The following is a 24,082-nucleotide window of genomic DNA, read 5'->3' as shown; positions in this document are numbered from 1 at the left end:
GTAATTTTTCTTATTACATAATAACTAATAACAAAATCTAATAATTATTTTACCGTAAAAAAATTATTTGCCAAAAAAACTATTTATTGTCGCTGCTTTGCGCGGGCACACATCTAGTGTGTGTGTATATATATATATATATATATATATATATATTGTTAGTATAACATTTTTGAGATGTGATAACATTTATTGAGCTTCCAAAATCCAACAAAAAAATCATGTTTTTAAATTGTTAGTATAACTTTTTTTGAAATGTGATAACATTTTTGTTTTTAACATGTAAAATTATATTATAAATAAGTATTTTTAATCAAAAACACATCTTTAAGCCAAAAAAACTTCTTTTAGCTCAATAAAAAAATCATCCCAAAATCAATCGGGGGCGAGGGAATAGGAGGCTGGAAATTTTGGAGGCAGGGATGGAGGAATGAGGAAATTTTGATGATGCAAGCGGGAGATGCAACCCCGTCCTATTTTCCCCGGTTGACATCCCTAATTTTGACTTTTTCCACCACTATACTTAATCCATTAATACTAATAGAGTGCTGAAAAATGACAAAAGTTGCAACTTTGTAAAATCACGGTTAGAATTTGAAGCGTTTTTGAAAGTTGTCCTCAACCTGACATTTTATAAAAATCACAGGGACCAATTCTGAAGTTTTGTCTATATAATATTTTCTGTAAATAAAAAATAAAATAAAATAAAAATGTTTATTAATGTGCTAAAGTTTGATCATTTCCGACGTATAAGCTGTAGCCACTTCACTTGCAGTCTTGCAGTTTTCCATTACAAGTCTAAGGCACTGAAGAGGGTTATCGGCGCCTCACAGACGCCGGTGGATCCGTCAAACATCCACCTCATCGTCATCACAACCATCACTACTCTCATGGTCATACTCGTTGCTCATGAATCATCATCATCATCATCACCGACATCGTTAATTTCACTTCTAGATGTCTGTGTGGAAGAAGTAAAATCAAGAAAGAATACGAAGATTTCATCAATCATCATTGTGATAAAGGTGGCGCGATACCGGAGCTTCGTGGTACTCACCTTAGCCATAGTTGATAGCTTCCACCATCGTATTTATTGCTCCATAAATTATCATCATATGGCTAATCTCGCGCTTAGATGTCTATGTAGACGAAGATATAACCAATGCAAAAATAAGGAGACTTCATCGGTGGCGGTGCTAATGAAGGTGTCGCGACAGGTGGCAGCGGAGCTCCGTCGTGAGCGTCTGAACAAAAAAATGACGGAAATATGCAAAGGGGTAGTTTGGTCAAAGTCAAAAGTTACCGACTTTAACCTCCATCTGTAAACTGTGAAATTCTCTCTCCATTTTGGGGGAAAAATGTTCATAGAATTGTAGTCAACAAGGAGAAGACTAGAAAATTCAGTATACGACAACAGTGATTGATTGAAGTTGAATCCCTTTTTCCGTTCTTCGGTCACACGTTTAACATTTTTTCTTCAAAAGAACACCAAATTTCAACAGATATTGTTAAACTATTTCGCCAATCAATTCCATATTCAACAACAAAACCCCAAATCTCCAACTTCGGGTTTTTAATCTCTACTTAAAAACTTCACCCACTCAGACCCCCCATCACACGCACACACTAACAGATCCTCGAACACATCAATCCCTGTATTGCGTCGAGAAGCGATGATGACGAAACTCTTTCTAGGGTTCATATTATTGAGCTGCTTCTATCATCAATCAGCAATGGGTCGTTTCGTAGTGGAAAAAAACAGCTTAACAGTATCTTCACCAGAAAGCATCAAGGGAAATCACGATAGTGCCATCGGTAACTTCGGGATTCCTCAATATGGTGGTAGTATGGCCGGAACTGTGAGTTACCCAAAAGAAAACAGAAAAGGTTGTCGTGAATTCGATGAATTTGGTATTGCTTTTAAAGCCAAACCTGGTACTTTGCCGACGTTTGTTTTACTCGATCGTGGAGGTATGCAATTAACTTTTACTATATGATTTTCCATCGTTTATTCTTAGGTATCTTTATTATTGTTTCTAGCTAAACCTAAGCTTGTTTCTTGTTGTCGCTTCAAATTGTTTTTGACTTTTTTCCATATAATGAATTTGGACTTTCCCTTTTGGATGTACTCTTTCCTAGTTGGTAATTTTCATGATGTTTATTCTGATTCATAATAAAAGAAAAAAAAAACGGCTTGTATTATCTTAGCACTGATCTTGTTGTTGCTTATTCTTTGTTTTTGGATAATTTGGTAGCTGTCTATTCTTTAGGGATATTTCCCTCATGTTCAATTATGAACATTCCCAACTCAACAAGTGTATGAGATGATCATAACTAAACATCCATGTTCATATGTATGTTTAGTTATGAACATACCTATGTTCATGAATTCATGAACATGGGTATAATTTGGTTCAGTAGTGTAACCGTGTAAGTTACACTACTGAACCAATATCTACAAGTTTAATATTTATGATAATCACAATTCATATTCTTTCTGCACCCACCCAGACTGCTTCTTCGCGTTAAAAGTATGGAACGCGCAAAACGCAGGCGCATCCGCAGTCTTGGTAGCAGACGACCTCGACGAGCCGCTAATCACCATGGACACACCGGAAGAAGACAGCGCATCATCAAAATACATCGAAAACATAACAATTCCATCCGCTTTAATCTCCAAATCATTTGGAGAAAAATTAAAGAAATCCATAAGTGATGGAGACATGGTCAACGTAAACCTTGACTGGAGAGAATCGGTCCCACATCCAGATGATCGTGTAGAATACGAACTTTGGACAAATAGCAACGATGAATGTGGAATAAAATGTGATATGTTAATGGATTTTGTTAAAAATTTCAAAGGTGCAGCACAAATATTAGAAAAAGGGGGGTATACTTTGTTTACACCTCATTATATAACATGGTATTGTCCTCAAGCTTTTACAATAAGTAAACAATGTAAGTCACAATGTATAAACCATGGGAGGTATTGTGCTCCTGACCCTGAACAAGATTTTAGTCAAGGGTATGAAGGGAAAGATGTGGTTATTGAAAATTTGAGGCAACTTTGTGTTTTTAAAGTGGCAAATGAGACAAAAAAGCCTTGGGTTTGGTGGGATTATGTTACGGATTTTCAAATAAGGTGTCCAATGAAGGAAAAGAAGTATAATAAAGATTGTGCTGATGGGGTTATCAATTCTTTAGGTGATTTTTTTTTTCTAATTGTTATTGTAAAATGTATAGATGGAAGGTTGAAAAAGGAAAATGAATATTTGTTTTTTATTTTTTTATTTTATAGGACTTGATTTGAAGAAGATTGAGAGATGTATGGGAGACCCTAATGCAGATTCTGATAATCCTCTCCTCAAAGAAGAACAAGATGCTCAAGTAATATTTTTTACATAAAGGGCGATTATATAAAATAGTTAAGTGATTAATTAAAAAATATTATGTTTTTTTTTTGGCAGATTGGGAAAGGGTCAAGAGGTGATGTGACCATATTGCCCACACTAGTTGTTAATAATCGACAATACCGAGGTTAGTTTTTAGCTTTATGTTCACATTGAAGGAGAAAATTAATTAAATGTGTTTGTATTATAAATATCTATATTTTTTTACAGGAAAGTTGGAGAAAGGTGCTGTTTTGAAGGCCATTTGTGCTGGTTTTGAAGAAACAACTGAGCCAGCTGCTTGTCTGAGTGACGGTAAGATATAATCTGTCAGTTTATGGGTCATGACACGACATTGGAGAAGGGTAAAATGGTCATTTACTAACATTCAGACAATTCATTTAGCCCCAAAAGAGAAACAGTCTTTGTGTATGCACCACTTAATGGATGTGAAAATAAGTCTTTATAGGTCATGACACCAGACTTGAGAAGGGTAAAATGGTCATTTACCACTGTTTGATTCAGTCCAGAGAAAGAAAGTCTTTATGCATACATCACTCGCTCACATTCAGAGAGTTCATTTAGTCCAAAAAAAATTAGTCTTTATGTATACAACACTTAGTAGGATGAAAAAAGTCCTTATATGTCATGACATGACACTCGAGAAGGGTAGAATGGTCATTTAGTGACTGTCTGATTCAGTTCAAAAAGGGATAGCTTTTATGTATGCATCAGTTAAAATGGGAAAAAAAAAAGAAACATTCTCTATAGGTCATAACACATGACACTTGAGAAGGGTAAAATGGTCATTTACCACATTCAGAGCATTTAATGGGAAAAAAGAAACTGACCTTAATCTGATTTTTTTTTCAGATGTGGAAACAAATGAGTGCTTAGAGAATTATGGTGGATGTTGGCATGACAAAATTGCCAATGTCACTGCATGCAAGGTACATTTTGTAATTTGTAGAATTATTATTATTATATATATTTATTATTATGTTGCTTAATTTTTTATATTTATTATCTACATATTTAGGACACTTTTCGTGGGAGAGTTTGTGAATGCCCTTTAGTTGATGGTGTACAATTTAAAGGAGATGGTTATACCTCCTGTGAAGGTAAATTTCTAATAACATATTGTATTATAATTATAATAATGATAATAATATATTATAAAAATAAAATTATTGTAGCAAGTGGGCCCGGACGTTGCAAGATCAATAACGGAGGATGTTGGCATGAAACCCGAGATGGGCATTCATATTCCGCTTGCTCGGTTTGTACTTTTTCTCAAATTTTATAATTTAAATTTTTTTTAAAAGTTATAGATTAAAAAAATAAATTTTAAAACATATTATAAAAAAACAGGATAGTGGAAATGGGAAATGTGCATGTCCTGTTGGGTTTAAAGGTGATGGTGTCAAAAGTTGTGAAGGTAATTTATTATTGTTTTTTTTTCTTAAAATTTATTTGAGAAATTGTTAAATGTAAATATTCTGGGTAGAAGATAAATTTACGATTTTGCCCTTGAGTGACAGATATTGATGAATGCAAAGAGAAGAAAGCATGTCAATGTCCGGAATGTAGTTGTAAGGATACATGGGGAAGCTATGAATGCACGTGTAGTGGTGACCTTTTGTATATAAGAGACCATGATACATGCATAAGTAAGTACACCTTCTTTTTTTAGGAAGGAATGGAATCATTCATTCCGTTGCCAGTTGGAATGGAATGGACCATTCCGTTCTTCCCATTTTGTTAATTTTTCATTATTTAGTCGGTTGCTGTTTTTCTCATTCCATATAAAATATAAAAAAATCATACCAACATTCAATACATGATCACAGAATCTAATAAACTCATTCCGTTACCTTTCATCATTCCACCATAAGTAAAATTCCGTTTTTGCCCTTCTAATTAGGCAAAAGGGCTGTTCAAGGAAAATCTGCATGGACCGCTGTTTGGATCATTTTATTGGTGTTAGGTTCGATTGCTGGTGGAGCATATCTTGTCTACAAATATAGATTAAGAGTAAGTCACCAAAGGGCATATCTTTTCATTAATTTGCTTATTATTATTATTATTATTATTATTATTATTATTATTTGTTTGTGGTGTAAAAATTTCAGACTTACATGGACTCGGAGATAAGAGCGATTATGGCACAATACATGCCTTTGGACAACCAAAGTGAAGTACCCAATCATGTTAGTGAAAATCGTGCTTGAAATGAAATTATAAATTTAAAAAAAAAAAAAAAAAGGAAATAGTGTTGGATGATTCGTTGGAACTATGGTGATGTGTTTGAGGGGATAATTACTATAATACCCTTGTACATCCAACCGATGAATTTGTTGTGTACCATTATATCATGATAAGGGAAGTGTAGAAAACTTTGTCAAGTTTGGATGTTTTGGGGATGAGATTTGATAGGAAAATTTGATGGTGTGTTGTATCATTTTTTTTTTTTTTTTTTTTTTTTTCTTATTTTATTATTATCATTTCGATTACAAGTCAGAAGCAATATACAACATGTGATTGGTCAAATTTATATTTTAACAACGCACTTTCACAGTCACAAGTTTATAGTTCAAATCAGGGTAACATGCAGAAGTGTTGAGTGAGCCTCATTTTTCATGTTTAACATCATTTTTGTGTGTACATTCCAGAAATATCACAAGTATTCATATTGGATTACCTCATTTAAAATTTATATATTGATTATAACATGTATATCACTAATCACATCATATTGTTAAGAGGTATAAAGTCATAAAATGAGCAAGTATTATTTTTAATTTTTTTTTTCGAAAGAGAAGTATTATTTTTAAATTATTAAGGCGGTATTTGGTATTGCTTATTTAAAACTGTTTTTAATTTTTAATTTTTTTTTTTGGTAAAAGTGCTTAGCTTATATAGTACCAAAAGACACCCAGCAGATAAATTATTTTTTTAGTGTTTGATAGTTAATATTTGTACATGTAGAATGATAAAAGAAGATACTAGTAAAATGGAAAAAATAATATACACATATTTGGTCAAGAAAAAATAATAACAAGGCTAAAATTCATGTAGTTTTTTAAAGTTAAAAATTGGTAAAAAAAAACGTAAATTGGTTTCCACGTATCATAAACACTCTCATATAAGTTTAAAGATTTTCATATTAGTTACAAGAAAAATACTTATAAAATTTACTACTTAAGTCAATAACAATTTTTATTATGTTATTTAAACTGAACATTTTAAAAATACTTACCATCAGTTCTTATTCATATTAAACTAATAAACGTCTTGAATAAGCAAATCCTAAACAGTAAACACCTCGTTGGATTTTTATTAGACTACTCCTTGGATCGTCCACAAAATATCAATGATCAAGATTTAATGATTTATCTACAATTGGGTCATCTCAATATCACCATAACACTAATATTAAAATTTACTTATTAAATGAAGCATATATATTCTCCAATAAAGGTGAAAATATTAGAGAGGCTAGTGCTTTTTACATTATAGCACACATGCTAGATGGTTTGTTGATGTAACATGTCGTTTTCTAGCATGTGTTTATTATGTACTTTTTATTAAAGTATTAATGATATGTCACATATTTTTCCCGAAATTACACTATAATTAATAAACATATTGTAAAAAAAATACCAAAAAATATTAAACCGATATTTAAATAAATGTTGAGACCAATATCAAAACAACATGTATATAAATATAATTCGAATTTTTGATAGACATAAATAACAACATTGATTGGAATCCAAAACCTATTCAACATATTCTATTGATCTATTTGAAATAACGACGTTAATTGGAATATAAACTCAAAAGCTTTATCTTGTTATCATGTGCTACCTTCCAATCACGTTATTGTATAGCGAATCAGCTTCACTAATCATATTTCCATCGTTTTAACATGAACTATATTGAAAATCCGTCAGATTTTTTTTTCGTGAATTAAGTAGACATTTTGTGATAAAAGTTGAAAACATACTCATTTTTTAAACATGGTTTCCACTTTCGAGCGAATAACTGATTTTAAAAGGTGTTTAGCCCTAGTTTATTTAGTTGAGAATAGTTTAACATTGTTGAGTATCACAAAAATCAACAAAATACATTATAACATTTAAGTCAATTGCAAAATAGATTAGTTAAAAATCAACAAATTATACTTGCAAATGTGTACGCATGTTTTGTATCTATGTGAATCAAATTTAATCAAGAAAGAAACCGCTGGCTTACTATATAAAACTTGAAACTATCATTTATTAACTATTCATGAAACAAATGATCCACTTTATATCAATCAAATCATGATTCTGAATAGTATGAGATGATCATCGATCAAAGTAACAAAACATGTCACTGTTGCACTACCTGATCAACCAACTTATCCTCCAAACCATGTTGTGCAATCCTGTAATACAGAACACCCATTGTCGCCAAACACGCCCTGCATCAATAATTTTATAGCTTTTTCATAACAAAAAAAACGGTAATAACTTGGTACGCATGATATAACAGGTTGTACTGCGTCTGACATGCATTGGACCGAGACTGAGACTCAGACTGACGTCCGTCGCTGTAACAAAAATTGCAACTTTTTGCTCCATCCAAAAAGATGGAACAAGACAGGGAACCGCTCTCGATCTCTCTCGTATGTGCAAAAAGACGTTAATGTCCTCCTCATCTTCATCATAAAAAATAACCCTTGATAGCTTGTGTAGTCCTGTACTGTCTCATTTAACAAACGCAGCCTTATGGCTGCGTTTGTTAGACAGGACACAGGACATGATTGGACAAGCTTTTAATGGTTATTTTTTATGATGAAGATGAGGAGGGCATTAACGTCTTTTTGCACAGACGAGAGAGATCGAGAGCGGTTCCCTGTCTTGTTCCATCTTTTTGGATGGAGCAAAAAGTTGCAATTTTTGTTACAGTGACGGACGTCAGTCCGAGTCTCAGTCTCAGTCCAATGCATGTCAGACGCAGTATAACCTGTTCTGTTCTGTCATGTCATGTCTTACATGATTGCTATGACGAGAAGTATTTTTCTTGGATCCATTCTTGATGGTCTATGGTGACACGATGACGTGTCATCTGCATTTCCCTCTTTTTTAGGAGGTGCGGTTACAGGTAAAGTTGGCAAAGCACTTGACCAAAAAGGTACCAATGATCTCAGAAACTTGTCACAACAACTACCTACATTCATAATTATAGAATTATTACACAATACAATAATAAATAATTATTGAATTTTATTGCTCACCTCTTCTTGTATACTTCTTCTTATTAGCATCTTCATCATCTGCATAATAAGAGAATTCAGATGTTTGCTTTTCACCTTGTGGAGTAGTCTTTCTTGTTGTAGCACCAGAATTTGGGCTTTTTGAGAAATTGGGTTCATGTGGAGCATCTTTTTCCACAACATTAATGCTTGAAGGTTTTGAAGAACTGTTTCCAGAGGGAACTTTTGGTTTTAAAGGATCAGAGTCAAAAGCAGGAGGTGGCCCATGAGAATGTATGGGTGGTGATGAAATTGGATGATTTCCAAACAAGCTCTTCTCATTTCCACTCTGTAAAACAAAAAGTAATGCTTAGTGTGAGAACTTAGAAGGGCATTCACGTCTTTTTGTACACAGTAGACAGTAATTGAAAAGTTAAGAATATAAGAATTGCAATGAAACAAATACTAATTACCTGCATAATTGCTTCCTTCAACTGTGAATGCAGGCGGGAGCCTGAGTTTTTTACATTTTTAGGAGGCCATATCTGCAAAGATGAAGCAACCAAAATGTTGAATTTTTTAATAAACTACAAAAGAGAAGCATTTTTTAACAGTTTACAACCTTTCCAATCAAGTTTTATATAAGCAGATAACAAGCTACATAAAAATGAACCATAGACATGGATCTTACTGGAGTTGAACATGCTGGACAAGTAAATCCATCTGGAGCAGTGTCTTGAGGAAAATTTTTAATATGTGAAACTAAGCAATTTGTATGTATATTATCTGAAAACACATAGAGAAAAGAAGAAGAATAAGTAATGTAGCAATTTATAGTAATCTAGTATTCATAGAAGATGAATATCAATATAAAAATTCAAGTGCAATATAACATACGCAAGCAACCCAATCGTGTTATTTGAGGATCATTGCTCTCTGTGAGCACAGTTTGGCAATGGCAGCACTTTGTAGGCCAATCATATTCTCCATCAACTACCCATGCTGAGTATGTTCCAACCTACAAAATCAGCCAAATTGTGTCATTCAAAAGATCAATTTTATGATTATATCAGAATGATATACATGTGACTACAACATACCACGCAAATTTGGTGTTCCTCGAAACATATACATTCACCACAAACAGGAACCTTGTGGACGAAGCAGTACAGTTTAGTTGCCTGTGACGAAAATCTCCAATTTCATTACCAACAATAAACGTGTAACATCGTTGAATAAGCTCTCGATTATCAAACTATTATCGAATTGGAATTCGTAATCCAAAATTAACAGCATTTGGAATATGAATTTAGTAGCTCGGTTTGATCTAAAAGCTTCAATTGTTACTGAGAAAACTACATTGCAGTCGCTTCGCACAATCAAACTGAGGAAATACGTTAAATTGTGTAAAATTATGACGTAATGTGAAGAAAGGGAGAAAGCGTACCTTTCGGCACTTGCAGACCACCATTGGAATGAGTGTAACTTGTTACACATAGGAAAACCTAAATTCGAAAGCTTCCATTGTACGTTACATGTGAAATCGGATAGAATATAGATCAATTTAATGATGCAAATTGTTTATGTAAATTTATAGGGTTTTAGGACAAAATAATGGAAGATCCGAGCAAGAGATCTTTGAAGAAGATGATTATGTGTGATTCTTCGGATATGTGTCGCGAATTCTGAGACAGATTCTTCATTGAAGGAAGATGTGTAGTTTCATATTGCTGGATGATGTATCATGTATGATATTTCTAAGTTTTGTGATCGTACGTAATTCGGTTTTAAATTGCCAAACAAACCGGGCTGTATTGCATGGGCCCGGTCCGGTTCAAAAATCCAATGAAAATCTGATTCGCTCGCTTTTTTTACTATATCCGGTTTTTGCATTTGTAAAGGTCATAAATACTAGTAGGTTACATTTTATTTTATTTATTTTAATATTTAAGAGAAATGCGACTAGTATCATGAGTAACAATATCTAGAAAGCCTATTGGATATTCTACAAGAAAACAATTTCTAGAAAGCCTCTTACCTCCGAAATTTCTAGAAAAACAACCAATTTAAGCCTTTGTAGAGCCCTCCAGAAGGCTCTCGTGAGCTTTGGAAATCACTTAACTTGAAAAATTAATAAAATTTCAGAAGCCTAAATAAGTTGGAAAGTTAACACATGGATAATTCAATATTGGCTTAGTCAAATTCAACCCTTTATACTAATATGCATTGGAACATATTTTTCCACCTCACTTGTAGTCTGAACATATTTTTTATTTACAAGTGGAAGACTATGAATGTACCATCATGCCCCTTGATCCCATATAGGGGTGGAACCCTTTGATACTTGTCATGTTTGGGATAAATAACATAAATTATATATTGTATTTGGTTCATTTTTATTTGATCAAAGATAAAACCCTATATAGGGCAATCAGATAAATATAATTTAGATGTGATTTATCCAAAATTTTTGCTTGAAATTATCGGATTTTGGATAATCCCTTGGATAGGATTCATCCGGATTTTTTTTTTCTAGATTTTGGATGAAAATTATAGGATTTTTAATTGGATTAAAATCCGGTTTCAAATCTTTTGAGGTATCTGAATCGTATCCAATGGATCAGAATGATCTTATCCAGATTTGGATTTCTTTTCGGATATAGTAAATCCAAATCTTGTTCGGCACCTTGTTGCTTCACACATCCACATCATCTATATGCTTCCTTCGTCGAACTCCTCCGATAACACCATTAATCAACTGACGAATATGTGAAATGATGTTATAGTGAAGATGAGTCTTAATCACTAGTGTTTAGTGATCATCTTTATCAGAAAAATATAAAATAATTAATATGATGGTCATTATTTGTAAACAAAAAAGGGGTTTTTAAAATATTAATCCACTTTTTTTTTTTTTTTCATGAATAGCTCTTGCAATTTCTTTTCTCAAAAAACTTAAACCGGGTAATTAAGCCCAATGGCCCATAAAGAACCCAACATCTCGAATAAAATTACGACAATCGAGTGCCCGACTGAATTCTGGAACTCAAACCGAAAAATATTCCCCAAAATTTGAATTTAAAACCCTCAAGATTCGAATCTAACAAAAAATTTGAAACTTTAGTTTAAAATCCCAATCCCTCCTCTTTCTCAACACATACCAGAGCTCCATCTGAACCCTAGATAATTAACTCCGATCAGCAAATTGAAATGGCAGTGGCGCCACCGGTCACCGGCAAGGAACTAATAAATCCTCCGTCTGACGGTATCTCCAACCTCCGATTCTCTCATCACTCCGATCACCTACTTGTGTCTTCTTGGGACAAAGTACGTATTTACTTCTCTCCATCTCCTTATCTACTTATTTAACTAGAATTGAAGCTAAAGAACTCAATCGCTTCATGTTTTCCTTTCCAAACTCCATCTGCCTAAAGAAATGTTCCTATATACGGTTTTCGTTTACGAAATTCTGAATCATATTTGAAGATTTTAACATAAAACGAAATATGTAAGAAGTACCAGTTTTTTTTTCGCTTATGATAAGATAAAAGATACATTTTGTTAATCTGTATTTGATTACAAGTGCAAATTGTAAAACTGTAGTATCTCTTTAGAGTGTGTTAATGTTACTTATTTTTGATTTAGGGAGTACATATCCAAACATTAGAGCTTAACTCATAATTTCTTTCCCCAAAAGAGCCAGATGATCTAGTAGACTAGTACTTTCCAAAATTTAAGTTGATACTAAATTTATTGCAGATTTAAACTTTAATGGCAACATCATTCAATTTTTAGTAGTTAACAGTTGACTTCATGTAGCAAAATTTCTCCCTAAATCTTAACATTTACATCAATTTCAACTTTCAAGCATCAACTGCCATGCTCTTGGCAGCTCGGTTTAGGAATGGTTGAAGTATTATATTTAGGATAGTGATAGAATGAAACATATACAAGTGTATTTGAATGTATCTAACTTTCTCTCTACACACATACATGCAAAGCTTAATTTATATCAGACTATTGGTGATCAAGATTGTAAGTTTATTAACCTTTTTGATGACAGACTGTTCGATTATATGATGCAAGTGAGAACGTATTGAGAGGAGAGTTTACACATGGAGGTGCAGTTCTTGATTGCTGCTTTCATGATGATAATTCTGGTTTCAGTGCAAGTGCTGATAATACTGTCAGGAGGTAAGCATGAATGTTATACTGAATTACATATGATATGAACCTATAGTAAAAAAGAAGCATTTTTTACTATAATTTCTACTTGAATCTCAGACTTGTTTTCAACAATGAGAGGGAAGATGTTCTTGGACGCCATGATGCCCCTGTTCGATGCATTGAATACTCTTATGCAACAGGTAGTTCTTGACTTCTTGTTTGCAACTTTTACTAATATTTTGACTTTTCTTTGTTCATATGATCTAAAAAGTTCAAATCTACTATCTTGTTTTGTGGTTTTAGGGCAAGTGATTACAGGTAGTTGGGATAAAACCCTGAAATGTTGGGATCCAAGAGGTGCTACTAGTGCACAAGAGCGTGCTCTAGTGGGAACATATGCTCAACCTGAACGTGTCTATTCTTTATCTCTTGTTGGAAATCGTGTAGTTGTTGCAACTGCTGGAAGACATGTTAATGTTTATGATTTGAGGAATATGTCTCAACCTGAACAACAAAGGGAATCTTCATTGAAATATCAAACAAGATGTGTCCGATGTTATCCCAATGGAACAGGTATTGCATATTTTACATTTTATATGGTAAGGGTATTTTGGTCTTTTAATAAAAGAAGGGATGATGGAATTGAAAAATATTGAATTTGAATTCCTTCTACCCATTCTTAAGGATGAAAAAAATTCATTGAACATGGATTCATGGAATTTGAAGGAATCTGACAGAATTGATTTTTGTCAATATACAGATGGAATGGAATCTTGAATTCCAATTCCAAACACCCTTGTGTTTCCATTAAACAAAGATGATGATTTTTGTAGGTTATGCTCTTAGCTCTGTAGAAGGTCGAGTTGCAATGGAGTTTTTTGACCTTTCGCCAGCTGGCCAATCAAAAAAATATGCATTCAAATGTCACAGAAAATCAGAAGCTGGAAGAGACATTGTTTACCCTGTAAACGCCATTGCATTTCACCCCGTGTAAGTTTGACTTCGTTGACTTACCCAATTCACATTGTAACATTATAAGTAGAGTAAATTACAAAAATTGTCCCTGAGTTTAGCTTAGTTTTTCAAAATTGGTCCCAAAAAATTCTCTTGCAATTTTAGTCTCAAGAGTTGCAAAGGAAATGAAAGAGAACTTTTTGGGACCAAAATTGAAAAAATCAGCTATGCTCAGGGACCTAAAATGTAATTTACTCATATTAATGATTGAACACAAACATGCAGCTATGGGACATTTGCAACAGGAGGTTGTGATGGTTTTGTCAATGTATGGGATGGAAACAACAAAAAGAGGCTCTATCAGGTATATTTTTTTACCATAGGGTTAAAATTACAAGAATAGCAATGCACTTTAGTTAATTAATTTATTATAATTGGTTACTTTTTCAAGATACAGTGTCATAATAAAAGAAATTCGAAAAGTACAATACATAATTTAGTAGTTTTTTTTTTTTTGAAATTAAAATGGGTAGATTTTTTCAATGTATAGTGTCTTAATAATTTTGTGGGAAGTAAAATGCTATAAGAAAAATAAACTTAATGAAAGTAAGACGCTACAATTTTAAACAAAGAAACAAAAATACATTGCTATTTTTTGCTTTATCCCTTTCACAATACACTAGTACATTCTCTAAACCTTTGATGGCCAAATTACGGTTTTACCCTTTTCAAGGCTCTTACTTTTTGGTGTATCTTCAGTATTCAAAGTACCCTACAAGCATTGCGGCTTTATCATTTAGCAGAGATGGTCGACTATTGGCTGTTGCATCAAGTTATACATTTGAAGAGGGGGAGAAACCGTAAGATCTTTTTTTTCACATCCTTTTTTGTATGAGTGTTGAGTGGGCCCACATAGTCACATCAACATCATGTCAGAGGTAAACCAGGTACATAGGGGCCCACACATAGTCTCATCGACATCATGTGCCCACTAGGTGGCTCCCACCGTCTCTCATGTGAGATGTAAATCGTATACACAGGAGCACTCGAACTGTGTTTTTGCATAAAATCTATTCAATTTATATTTATTATTTGTTTTTTTGCAGACATGAACCGGATGCTATATTTGTTCGTAGTGTGAATGAAGTTGAAGTGAAGCCTAAACCTAAGCAATACCCAAATCCTGCCACGTAAGTGGAAAAAAAAAACATTACAAAAAGGTTGGTTTGTTAAATACTAGGTTTAAATATGTTTTTAGTTACCATGTACTAAGGTTGTTTCCTTGTTTGAATGTTAACTAGTCATCCTATTGAGCAAAATATATTTGCAAAATGATGGTGAAGTGCATTTATAATATAAAGCTATTAACTATGGTTGATGTTTGTGTGAAATTTTGCTTATGTAAGTTTGGAATTGTGTATGATGCTATGCATCTATGGAAGAATTAGAATTTTTTTAAAGTATTGAATTGTGAGATGGAATAAAATTTAAATTCGTTCATTTTAATTAAAAAAAAATCGAATTCTAATTATTTTATAGAAGGAAAGTTAAATTCCTTTATTGCTAATAATTACAACCACTTTAGTTATTAATCAGTCACCTAAAGTAAGCTTTTTACTCTACGAAGTAGAGATCAAATAAAAAAGATTTAACTAAAAATAACAAATATGATCCGGTTTTAATAAATAAATCTGACACATTACAAGATACATCTTGAACCACATGTTTTGAGGTCTCTACATCATGGGAATAAAGTTGGAATCACGTCCAAAATTAATGGCTAAACCTACGTAATAAGTTACTTGAAATACAGATGTGCAACATCCATCCACGTTGTACCAAACTTTTACGTGTTCCAATAATTTATTCCTTGATTGCTCCTAGTTTTTGGTTGGTTAACAACATTATCTTTTTGCCTAAAAGGAACAGCCATAAGTGTTGGACAAATGGCTTCTAAAATTTTCGGACCATACCAAACGATCACTGTTTGGTCATGAAATTAGTGGTAGTGAAGTATTGAACTACATATTTAATAAAAGATGTGGGTATTGGTTGGCAAAAACAACTAGTAGTATAGATAGCTGATTACAGAAGATGAAACTGAAAAATAAAAATTATAGTAGCTTTTATTTATGTATCAAAAAACCTTTTTGTAAATTTATATAAACATAAAAGCAAAAAACTAAAAACTCTTATGTGGAGTAGCTTTGTATTTTGAAACAAAAAAATTTAATTCGTTCTTTCCAACATTTTTTTTTTATTAATTTGGAGTTCTTTAAAAAGCTGAAAACCAGACGTTTATTTTTTTTTAGAACAATAAATCTAATTTACTCTTACATTAAACAGTAAACACCTTATTTATTGGGAACCCAAGACGATTTTGGATTTATCTATAAAAAGAAAGCCTACTTATGTTGAATTAAAAGAGTATTGTAAGTTATGCATACGTTGAACGACTATGTAAAATATTTACACTCAATAAGTATATGATGTAGCATGAGCATGCTCCTTCTAGATGTTGAATAGGCGGAGACAACTTCCTTCGAAATCACAAAACCATGACTCCGTGAGATGGCAAGTTGTTTTGGTTTGACTAGAAAAGTTGACTTGATTGGAATAGTAAGATGTCATAACATTGAACGTATGATTGCAAAAAAAATATAGAGAAATTGCTAAACTAACCATATATTTAAGCAATTTTTTTTAAAAATAACTATCTATTTATTTTTTGCAAACTAATCAACTACTTTGGAACGAGACATTTTGGAGTATATACGAAAATGGGCCAAGTCCCGATAGCAGATGCAAAACATTTGAATAGCGGTGACACAAAAATAAATAATAGTTGTATTCATATTTCAAAGATGTTGCACCTAATAGAAAAAAATTACACTACGGGGTTAAATCAAAATAATGGTCCGGGACCCCTCAGACACTACATAGGTCCGCCACTGCCAAGTCCATTACTAAGGTCCAATCCTATATATTGGGTCCACATGTACCGGAATGTCATTCTGACAAATTCGAAAATATTATAAACCAAAACTTTGAACCTTTTCTCTAATTTTAACCACAGATTCCACAAAAAATGTTAGTTTTACAAATTACTCTACTTAGGTTTTTGTGAATATGTGTAATGACGCAGTCTGGAATACGAAAGCATCTCCGAAATGCGTAAAACATGTTCGGAATTTCATATATCATGTACTTTTTTTTGTTAGATTGGTCACTAGTGTTATTATTGACTTGTTCGTAGTCTAAACACCCTTAGAAATACACCCTAAAAAATCAAGTAATATACATAATGCTTGGAAATGATTTTTGGAGGGAAGAACTAGTCTGAAATGCAAAGAACTATTTAGGAACACAACGGTCTGGAATGAGATTTTATGTTTTGGAAAGCTAAGAAATGCCCGAAATAACTAATACTTTTTTCCATACTATTGTATCTTTTTTACTGAAAAACTAATGATGATTTTCATAAAACCAATTTTTCTAAATAATTTTGAAATCCAAAGCAAGGGTTTGAATGAGTAAGTAGGTGCCCCTGCTCAATTTGTGTGAGTTTTACAGATAACAAGACTATAAACCATCTACAAGAAACATTTGAATTAGAGCCGATTAAGGTAAGTATTGATTTAAACACTTCCATTATATTCATATTTTATGATACTAAAAGTGTACATTTTTATTTGCATAGAAAAATACCGAATGTGGAAATATTAAAAAAAAATACACCAACACCCACCAAAGTTAAACAAGTAAATAACACAGAATTCAAAGAGTTGTTAAAGCTTAAACTGAAAGTTGATAGAACTCTCAAACACGAGAGAGGATCAATGTAACATCCTGAAATCAGGTATATTCTATTATCTCTTGAATCTTTATCAAAAGTGGCACATTTGGTCCCTTAAAGAAAAAGGCTCACATAATTGGTCTTACACAGGGCGTACGTATGAATACGCACAACATACTCATGCAGTGTGATTGATCGTTGATGGTCAACTAGTACGTTGGGTGTACGTGTGGTACGTCGGACGTACTAGCCCGGATGTCAAACCCTAATTTTAAGGGTTGCCCCCTATTTAAAGAACATTATTTCTTCATTTTGAGCATCCTTATCAGCATCCAAACCCTCTCTAAAACCCTAATCCCGAGTTGTGTCCTTGTGTGAGCTTTTGCAAGGTTATAAGTGTTCTTGGTGCTTGTAGTGGAAGAAGGAAGCGTGAGAATAAGGAGTGGGTGCTAGCAAGTTTGTAGATCTAGAAGCCTTCGCTTCTTATGCATCATTTTCAGGTATAAAGTTTATACCTTGGAAAGCCTTTCTTTAGATCTCCATGTTTGAAGTTCTATGAAATTTTGTCCCCAAGATTGGACCTTTATGAGTTTGGAGCACTCTAGAGAATTGTAGTTGTCCTTTCATGCATTTTAGGGCCTTTAGATTCATAAAAATGGTTCCTTGATCATTCCCTTTGGTTAATGCATGAGTAAAGTAGCTTAGAGTGCATTAGAAGCTAAAGATTGTTGCATTGGGTCCTTCCTAGCCATTCAAAGGCTTAAAGACAACAACTTTATGGATTAAAACATCTTAGATTAGTCAGATATGTGGTTGGGTTAGTTGTCTTAAAGGATTAAGACACTAACTTGGTGGAAGTAGAGGCAGACGGAGTACGTCGGGCGTACTCCTGGCTATGCGCAACGTCACTTAATCCTTCCCCGGTGAAAGCTGGATTCATTGTATGCCCAACATAAAGATTGGTACGCTCAGCGTACTCGCTGAGCGTTGACTTTTGTTAACTTTGATCATTGGTCAAGATTTAGGGTTTTTGGACCATGAGAAGGGAAATGGTCCTTTTACCCTCAGAAGGTTTAGCCATGGGATTTGGACTCGCAAGTGAGTTTTTGTAACGCCCGCAGATCCGGGCTAGTCAATTTAGAGGCGATAAGTGTCGAAAACGACTTTTTGACAAAAGATTATTTATAATAAATAGTCTTAACCAAGTTGTAGAATATGTATCAAGGTTTCCGTACATATAAAGAACGCCGAAATCCGAGTTATAACGAAGAAGTTATGACCCGTCGAAGTTTTTCGGCAAAACCGGCACGGCACCGGGAAACGTAAAAAGTGAATTTACGATAGAAGAATTTTTAGCCTTATTATTCTAAACCAAAGTCATAGAGTATGTTAAAACGAGAAAATCCATAAAAAGAACGCCCAAATCTGACTTCGTATGAGGAAGTTATGATTTTTCAAAGTTTCGGCTTAGCAGTGTACAGTCCGAAACTCGAATTTTAGTTCGAGCGGTTTTTTGCTTACGTGACCTAAATGAGAGTTGAGGATCTCATTAATAGGAACTCAACGGTAAAAAGATGGACGAAAACAGAGTTCGTATGAAGGAGTTACGAATTCTCCGCGGTCATTTAACAGTCTAAACGCCTCCTACTGTTAAATTTGAGATTGGTCGAGAATTAGCCAACGGAGTCTAAATGAAAGTTGTAGATCTTGTTTTTACCTACGTGTGGAAAAAAATAACGTCGAAAACGGAGCTCGTATGCGAGAGTTATGATTTTTCTAAGTTTGAAGGCTGATACACGATAGGGGGTGACGTGGCACCACCAGAATTGGACACGTGGCACCACCAGAAGGTTGCCACATGCACCAACTCGGCGAGTAGGTCCTCCTACTCGGCGAGTAGGTCAGTCAGCACCCCTATAAATAGAGGTGTCGGGTTCCCTCATTCTTCACACCTTCCCAAACTATTCTTTTTCTCTCTAGACTCTCTCTCTCTCTCTCTAGCCCCCTAACCCCCCTAAAAGCCTAGGTAAACCACCTAGAACCCGAAGGAAGCCCCGAGAAAAGATCCTTTCAGCTCAGGAACGCTGCTCCAGCGAAGCCCGGTTTTCGAGAAAACTCGCTGTAAGTAAGCTATGCCTACGCTATCTTTAGTATTGCTTATGTTTCAATATAGTAATGTTATTAGGACCTTATAATAAGTATTTGGGCTATTATTATGAGTTATATTGAGTGTTATTTAACGTTTATATAATAATAATAATAATAGCTAGACTATTAATTTGTCGCGGTTAATGTCAGACTAAACTCTAGTGGTAATGATACTAGGTTTTGTCGAGGAAGTTGTTTTAAGAGTAATGAAGTGGTGTCCGAGTGCCGAGTCACCACCTTCCCAGGTGAGTGCATAGTCCCTTTCATGAACATGATTTTAATACAAATATTTATTGAAGTATTAATTATATGTTTATGTGCGAGTTAATTGATGTTGCCTGAAATACATGTTAAAGAACATACCTGATTATATATGATGATTTAGGATGAAGAGTAAACCTAAATTAATTATGAGGAATATTGGGTAGTATTTTCTTACGAGTACGAGTGACTTATACCCTGAGAATAGAACTTTAGTATATGTCATTGATCCGAGAGCATGGATTAGACATAGTCATTATCCCTAGTCCGAGAGTATGGATTAGACATAATCATTCATCATTAATCCGAGAGTGTGGATTAGTCATTTGTCCCTAGTCCGAGAGTATGGATTAGGTAAAGTCGTTCATTTCTGATCCGGGAGTATGGATTAGGTAAAACGGCTAACCTTAGGTCCGAGAATATGGATAGTCTCGTTGTGAGGATCGACGGGGTGGGATAAGAGTTGTTTATATATATGGTTAAATGGTATATTTTGTGAGTTTTAAACTATATATATGGTATAACATTGTGGGATTGAAATCCCTATGTACTCACCACGTTTCCCAACCTGACCCACCTAGTTTATTTATGTCACAGGTGTTGTCATGAAGTCACATTACACTGAGAGATTAAAGAGATGTAGATCACTAGTAAGTTCTGTTTATGCTTATGTTTCTGTATTAACGATGACATCCCAAACGTTTTAAAATAAATAAAATACGATTCTTCGAAAATGTTTTGATAACGTATTTATCATGTTTTTCTGGGAACAAATTCCGCAACATTTTTATGAAAAGAAGTACTCTGATTTTTATAAAGCATAAACAAAATCGGTCTTTTCTGGCCGTGAAAATGGGGATGTCACAGTTTTTGGACCTTAATTATTAATTAGGGTTAATTATTTTTTTGACTAGGCGGAGTCTAGATCCGACAGTTCAGGTGCTAGGTTTTCGTGTTGTCAGTATCAGGTGAGTGTCCTCACTTACTCTTACCTATGTGGTAGGATAGCTATATTTATGATGACTAGTTGGGTCCAACTGTTATGGTTATGTTGTGCTATTTTCTAGCTGGGATTAAAACCTTAATTGTGATTTGATGAACAAGATGCGGAAAATAAGAACAAACACAAATAAAGAATATATGCCGAATGATCACTCGATTTATTCAAAACACTGGGCTGGTCCAGACGGGGGGCAACCCGGGTGACCGCCTAGGGCCCAAGTCTTTAGGGGCCTAAAAATTCTAGGCTATGTAGTGTGTATATATAAAAAAAAACTTATTACCTAAATGATTTTTAGAGCATAAAGTTTGTTCAAATTCAAACTAGCTTAAAAGATAAACAATTTTGTTTGCTTGTTATTTCTAATTGAACACATTTATAATGAAGAATAAATGATATTTTTTTAATCTTTATTATATTCGTCTTTAAGGGGCCCTTTTTTTCTTTCCGTCCTGGGCCCCGTATACACTTGGACCGACCCTGTCAAAACATGATGAATAGATTACACTTTCAGAATAGACTAAATAATCTAACTCTACATAAGAAACCTCAAAACGTAGCGGCTACATTTTCCCTCACTCTTAACCCTAATTATGAATAATACATGACTATTTATAGGGAAAAGACAAGTATTGGGCTTTTAACCTACATTTCATCAAGGGGGTCCATTGCTATAATCCATGGAGTACTTTGAAACCCTATAATCTCCCCCTCAAAGTGTGGAATGGAAGACAATGCTTCAACTTCCAAAACAAGCATCTAGCAAATAAGAAATGATCTCTTGACGAGGAATATTAGAAGCAATCCACGAATCTTGATTCTTCAATAGTCTTCAAAAACGGGTTCTAGGATATATACAAACCAAGCACCGAAGTAATGTCTTTAAACTTCATTTTCTGATGTAATCCCAAAGATCTTCAATAAAGCCAAACTCGCCATAAAAATCCATTTCAGACTAGATAATTCTTCGAATGAGGGATCCTACCCTATAGTGGTTGGACTCAAATGAGAGTTGCGAAATAGAGCTAGACCTAACCTTCTGAAATTATTTAGTCCTTGCAATATGTAACTTAACATATTCGTTTACTAGTTAGTGAAAGACAACTAGAACTCCTAAAAGCACAAAGCAAGCAGCATTCGGGCATTGAGTACATAATCAAGCATATACCACCCTGGCTATCATTCTGACTAATCTGCACTAGCATACAATGCTAAGCTCATACTATCATGCATAACCTAACTAGGCTATCCTACTGCTGTCTACTCAATACTAGCATGCAATTCTCATAAAGCTGAAACACATATAGCAGGCACATAAGGCATCCTCCTAGATAGTCCTATTCTAGCATGTTGGTCTAACTGAAACTGATAATCATAACATAAGCTTGTATGGGTAGTTTGGGAGTACTTACTTGAGCTTGGCTGATCGCATGCGCCACACCCCTTTTTAAGAAAACTCTTTTTCTTTCTAAGTTCTTTTCAAAATTTCTTTTCAAAAACGTTTCTCTTTTAAAAATCTTTCACCATTTCCTTAGTTTGAGTTCAGACGCACTCGGAAGTATGCCTGAATCCCTCAAACCAAGGCTCTGATACCAACTTGTAACAACCCAAAATACGACCCAAAATTTTTTGTTCTAATGTTACTAAAAATCACGTCATCCAATTTCATATATAATAAGAACCATGGAATGAGCACTCAAAAGTCATAGTAACTGTGTCAAAACAAAACTGTATCAATCATAACAAAATGTCTGAATAAAACTCCCAGGATAAAACTGAAGCTGTGGTGGGTGTGATGCCATCAACCCGAGCTCTTCCCTTTGCTAGCGGAAGTACCTGAAACCAAAACTGAAACTGTAAGCACGAAGCTTAGTGAGCTCCCCCAAACTACCACATACCATACAATAACACTTAAACAACTATTGGGCCTTGCCCACTGCATCAGACCGAAGTCCGGAAACTGCATCGGATCGAAGTCCGGAAACTGCATCGGACCGAAGTCCGGAACTAACCAGGGTCTTGCCCTCTGCATCGGACCGAAGTCCGGAACTGAATGGGACCGTGTCCCCTGCATCAGACCAAAGTCCGGAAACTGACTGCACATAACATAGCATAGCATAAACATATCAACTAGCATAAGCACATATACTGCATACTGCATCGGACCGAAGTCCGGAACACATAACACAAAGACATGCTTGAATCAAAAAGACATCAAACATACTGAACTACTGCATCGGACCAAAGTCCGAAACTACTGCTAACTAGACGGGTCGGCATTGTGGCCGTAGACCCGTTCCTATTGGAAGGAAAACTCACCTCATAACGCTGGCTGCCGAGATGCTAAATCTAAAACTGCCTGACCGCTGTTCCAGAACTCCCCGGCTACAAATCCCATAAACATTAAATCAAATACCGATACTAATCTCAGGGTAAAATGAATATTCACCCCTGGGCAAGTCAAAGTCAACTTCTTGGCCAAAGTCAACTTCATAGTCAAAGTCACTTCCTGGTCAAAGTCAACTTCCTGTTGACCGGACTCGCCGAGTTGGGTCGTCAACTCGCTGAGTCCCTATCACCCATTCTATTCCTCTACGAGTTGTATGAAAAACTTGTCGAGTTCTCCTTCAACATATGAACACGTCCAGTCTGTGACTCGCCGAGTCGTATGAACAACTCGTCGAGTCTGAAGAACAACTCGCCGAGTTGAAGAACAACTCGTCGAGTCCCAAGCATGCTATTACTATACAGTCGATTCTAATCGATTTCAGTGCTTCCAAAACATAGACCCGAGCTTCTAGGACTGGTTTTACACGTAAAGTTTCCAACTTTACGTGCATGCATAAGGGTATGAGGCTAAAATACCCAAACTCCTCAATTCCTAAGCTCTTAGGGTTTGGAATAAAGCCAAGATTGCATAAAGGTGGCTATAATGAGCTCCTGGAGTTCAAGAGAGGCTAGATCTGAAGTATAACTCGATCATAAGGATTTATTACAATGGATTTGGAGTTTTTGAGCTTAATATCAACAATTTGGGGACTTTATTACCAGAAAAGATGACCACAAAAGAGTGTGTTCCGGATCTACTTCGTCTTCCTTGAACTCTTCAACCTTCTCCTTCTTTT

The 24,082-nt window shown here is 34.5% G+C and overlaps 3 protein-coding genes across 4 annotated transcripts; 2 read left to right on the top strand and 1 right to left on the bottom strand.

Annotated features, from left to right (window-relative positions):
- Positions 1 to 1,354: 1,354 nt before the first annotated feature.
- LOC145072157 (vacuolar-sorting receptor 3-like) lies at positions 1,355 to 5,850 on the top strand. 2 transcript variants are annotated; one of them, XM_079018541.1, is made up of 12 exons: positions 1,355 to 1,971; positions 2,512 to 3,204; positions 3,299 to 3,387; positions 3,468 to 3,537; positions 3,621 to 3,704; positions 4,263 to 4,339; positions 4,429 to 4,510; positions 4,586 to 4,668; positions 4,761 to 4,827; positions 4,931 to 5,059; positions 5,314 to 5,423; positions 5,522 to 5,850. In XM_079018541.1, the coding sequence occupies exons 1-12, from the start codon at positions 1,674 to 1,676 to the stop codon at positions 5,618 to 5,620; spliced, it is 1,881 nt and encodes a 626-aa protein (XP_078874667.1). In that variant the 5' UTR covers positions 1,355 to 1,673; the 3' UTR covers positions 5,621 to 5,850. The 2 variants fall into 2 exon arrangements, with proteins under 2 accessions (XP_078874667.1, XP_078874666.1); XM_079018540.1 differs by having other exon boundaries at positions 4,429 to 4,668.
- A 1,792-nt stretch (positions 5,851 to 7,642) lies between these two features.
- Positions 7,643 to 10,369, bottom strand: LOC145073557 (uncharacterized). Its single transcript, XM_079020097.1, has 8 exons — positions 10,079 to 10,369; positions 9,732 to 9,812; positions 9,529 to 9,649; positions 9,323 to 9,417; positions 9,105 to 9,176; positions 8,674 to 8,980; positions 8,432 to 8,606; positions 7,643 to 7,857 (listed from the first exon to the last, which is right to left on the bottom strand). The coding sequence occupies exons 1-8, from the start codon at positions 10,100 to 10,102 to the stop codon at positions 7,767 to 7,769; spliced, it is 966 nt and encodes a 321-aa protein (XP_078876223.1). The 5' UTR covers positions 10,103 to 10,369; the 3' UTR covers positions 7,643 to 7,766.
- A 1,283-nt stretch (positions 10,370 to 11,652) lies between these two features.
- Positions 11,653 to 15,123, top strand: LOC145076650 (mitotic checkpoint protein BUB3.1-like). The gene is made up of 8 exons (XM_079022460.1): positions 11,653 to 11,958; positions 12,695 to 12,825; positions 12,916 to 12,998; positions 13,102 to 13,371; positions 13,632 to 13,788; positions 14,038 to 14,116; positions 14,512 to 14,612; positions 14,859 to 15,123. The coding sequence occupies exons 1-8, from the start codon at positions 11,842 to 11,844 to the stop codon at positions 14,944 to 14,946; spliced, it is 1,026 nt and encodes a 341-aa protein (XP_078878586.1). The 5' UTR covers positions 11,653 to 11,841; the 3' UTR covers positions 14,947 to 15,123.
- The last annotated feature ends 8,959 nt before the right edge of the window (positions 15,124 to 24,082 follow it).

The sequence above is a fragment of the Lactuca serriola genome, chromosome 9, assembly GCF_051521515.1.
Source record: "Lactuca serriola cultivar US96UC23 chromosome 9, Lser_US96UC23_V15, whole genome shotgun sequence".
In the NCBI taxonomy this organism is placed as follows: Eukaryota; Viridiplantae; Streptophyta; class Magnoliopsida; order Asterales; family Asteraceae; genus Lactuca; species Lactuca serriola.
The sequence above is the reverse complement of the archived record's forward strand: the minus strand, read 5'-3'. Positions and strand labels throughout refer to the sequence as shown.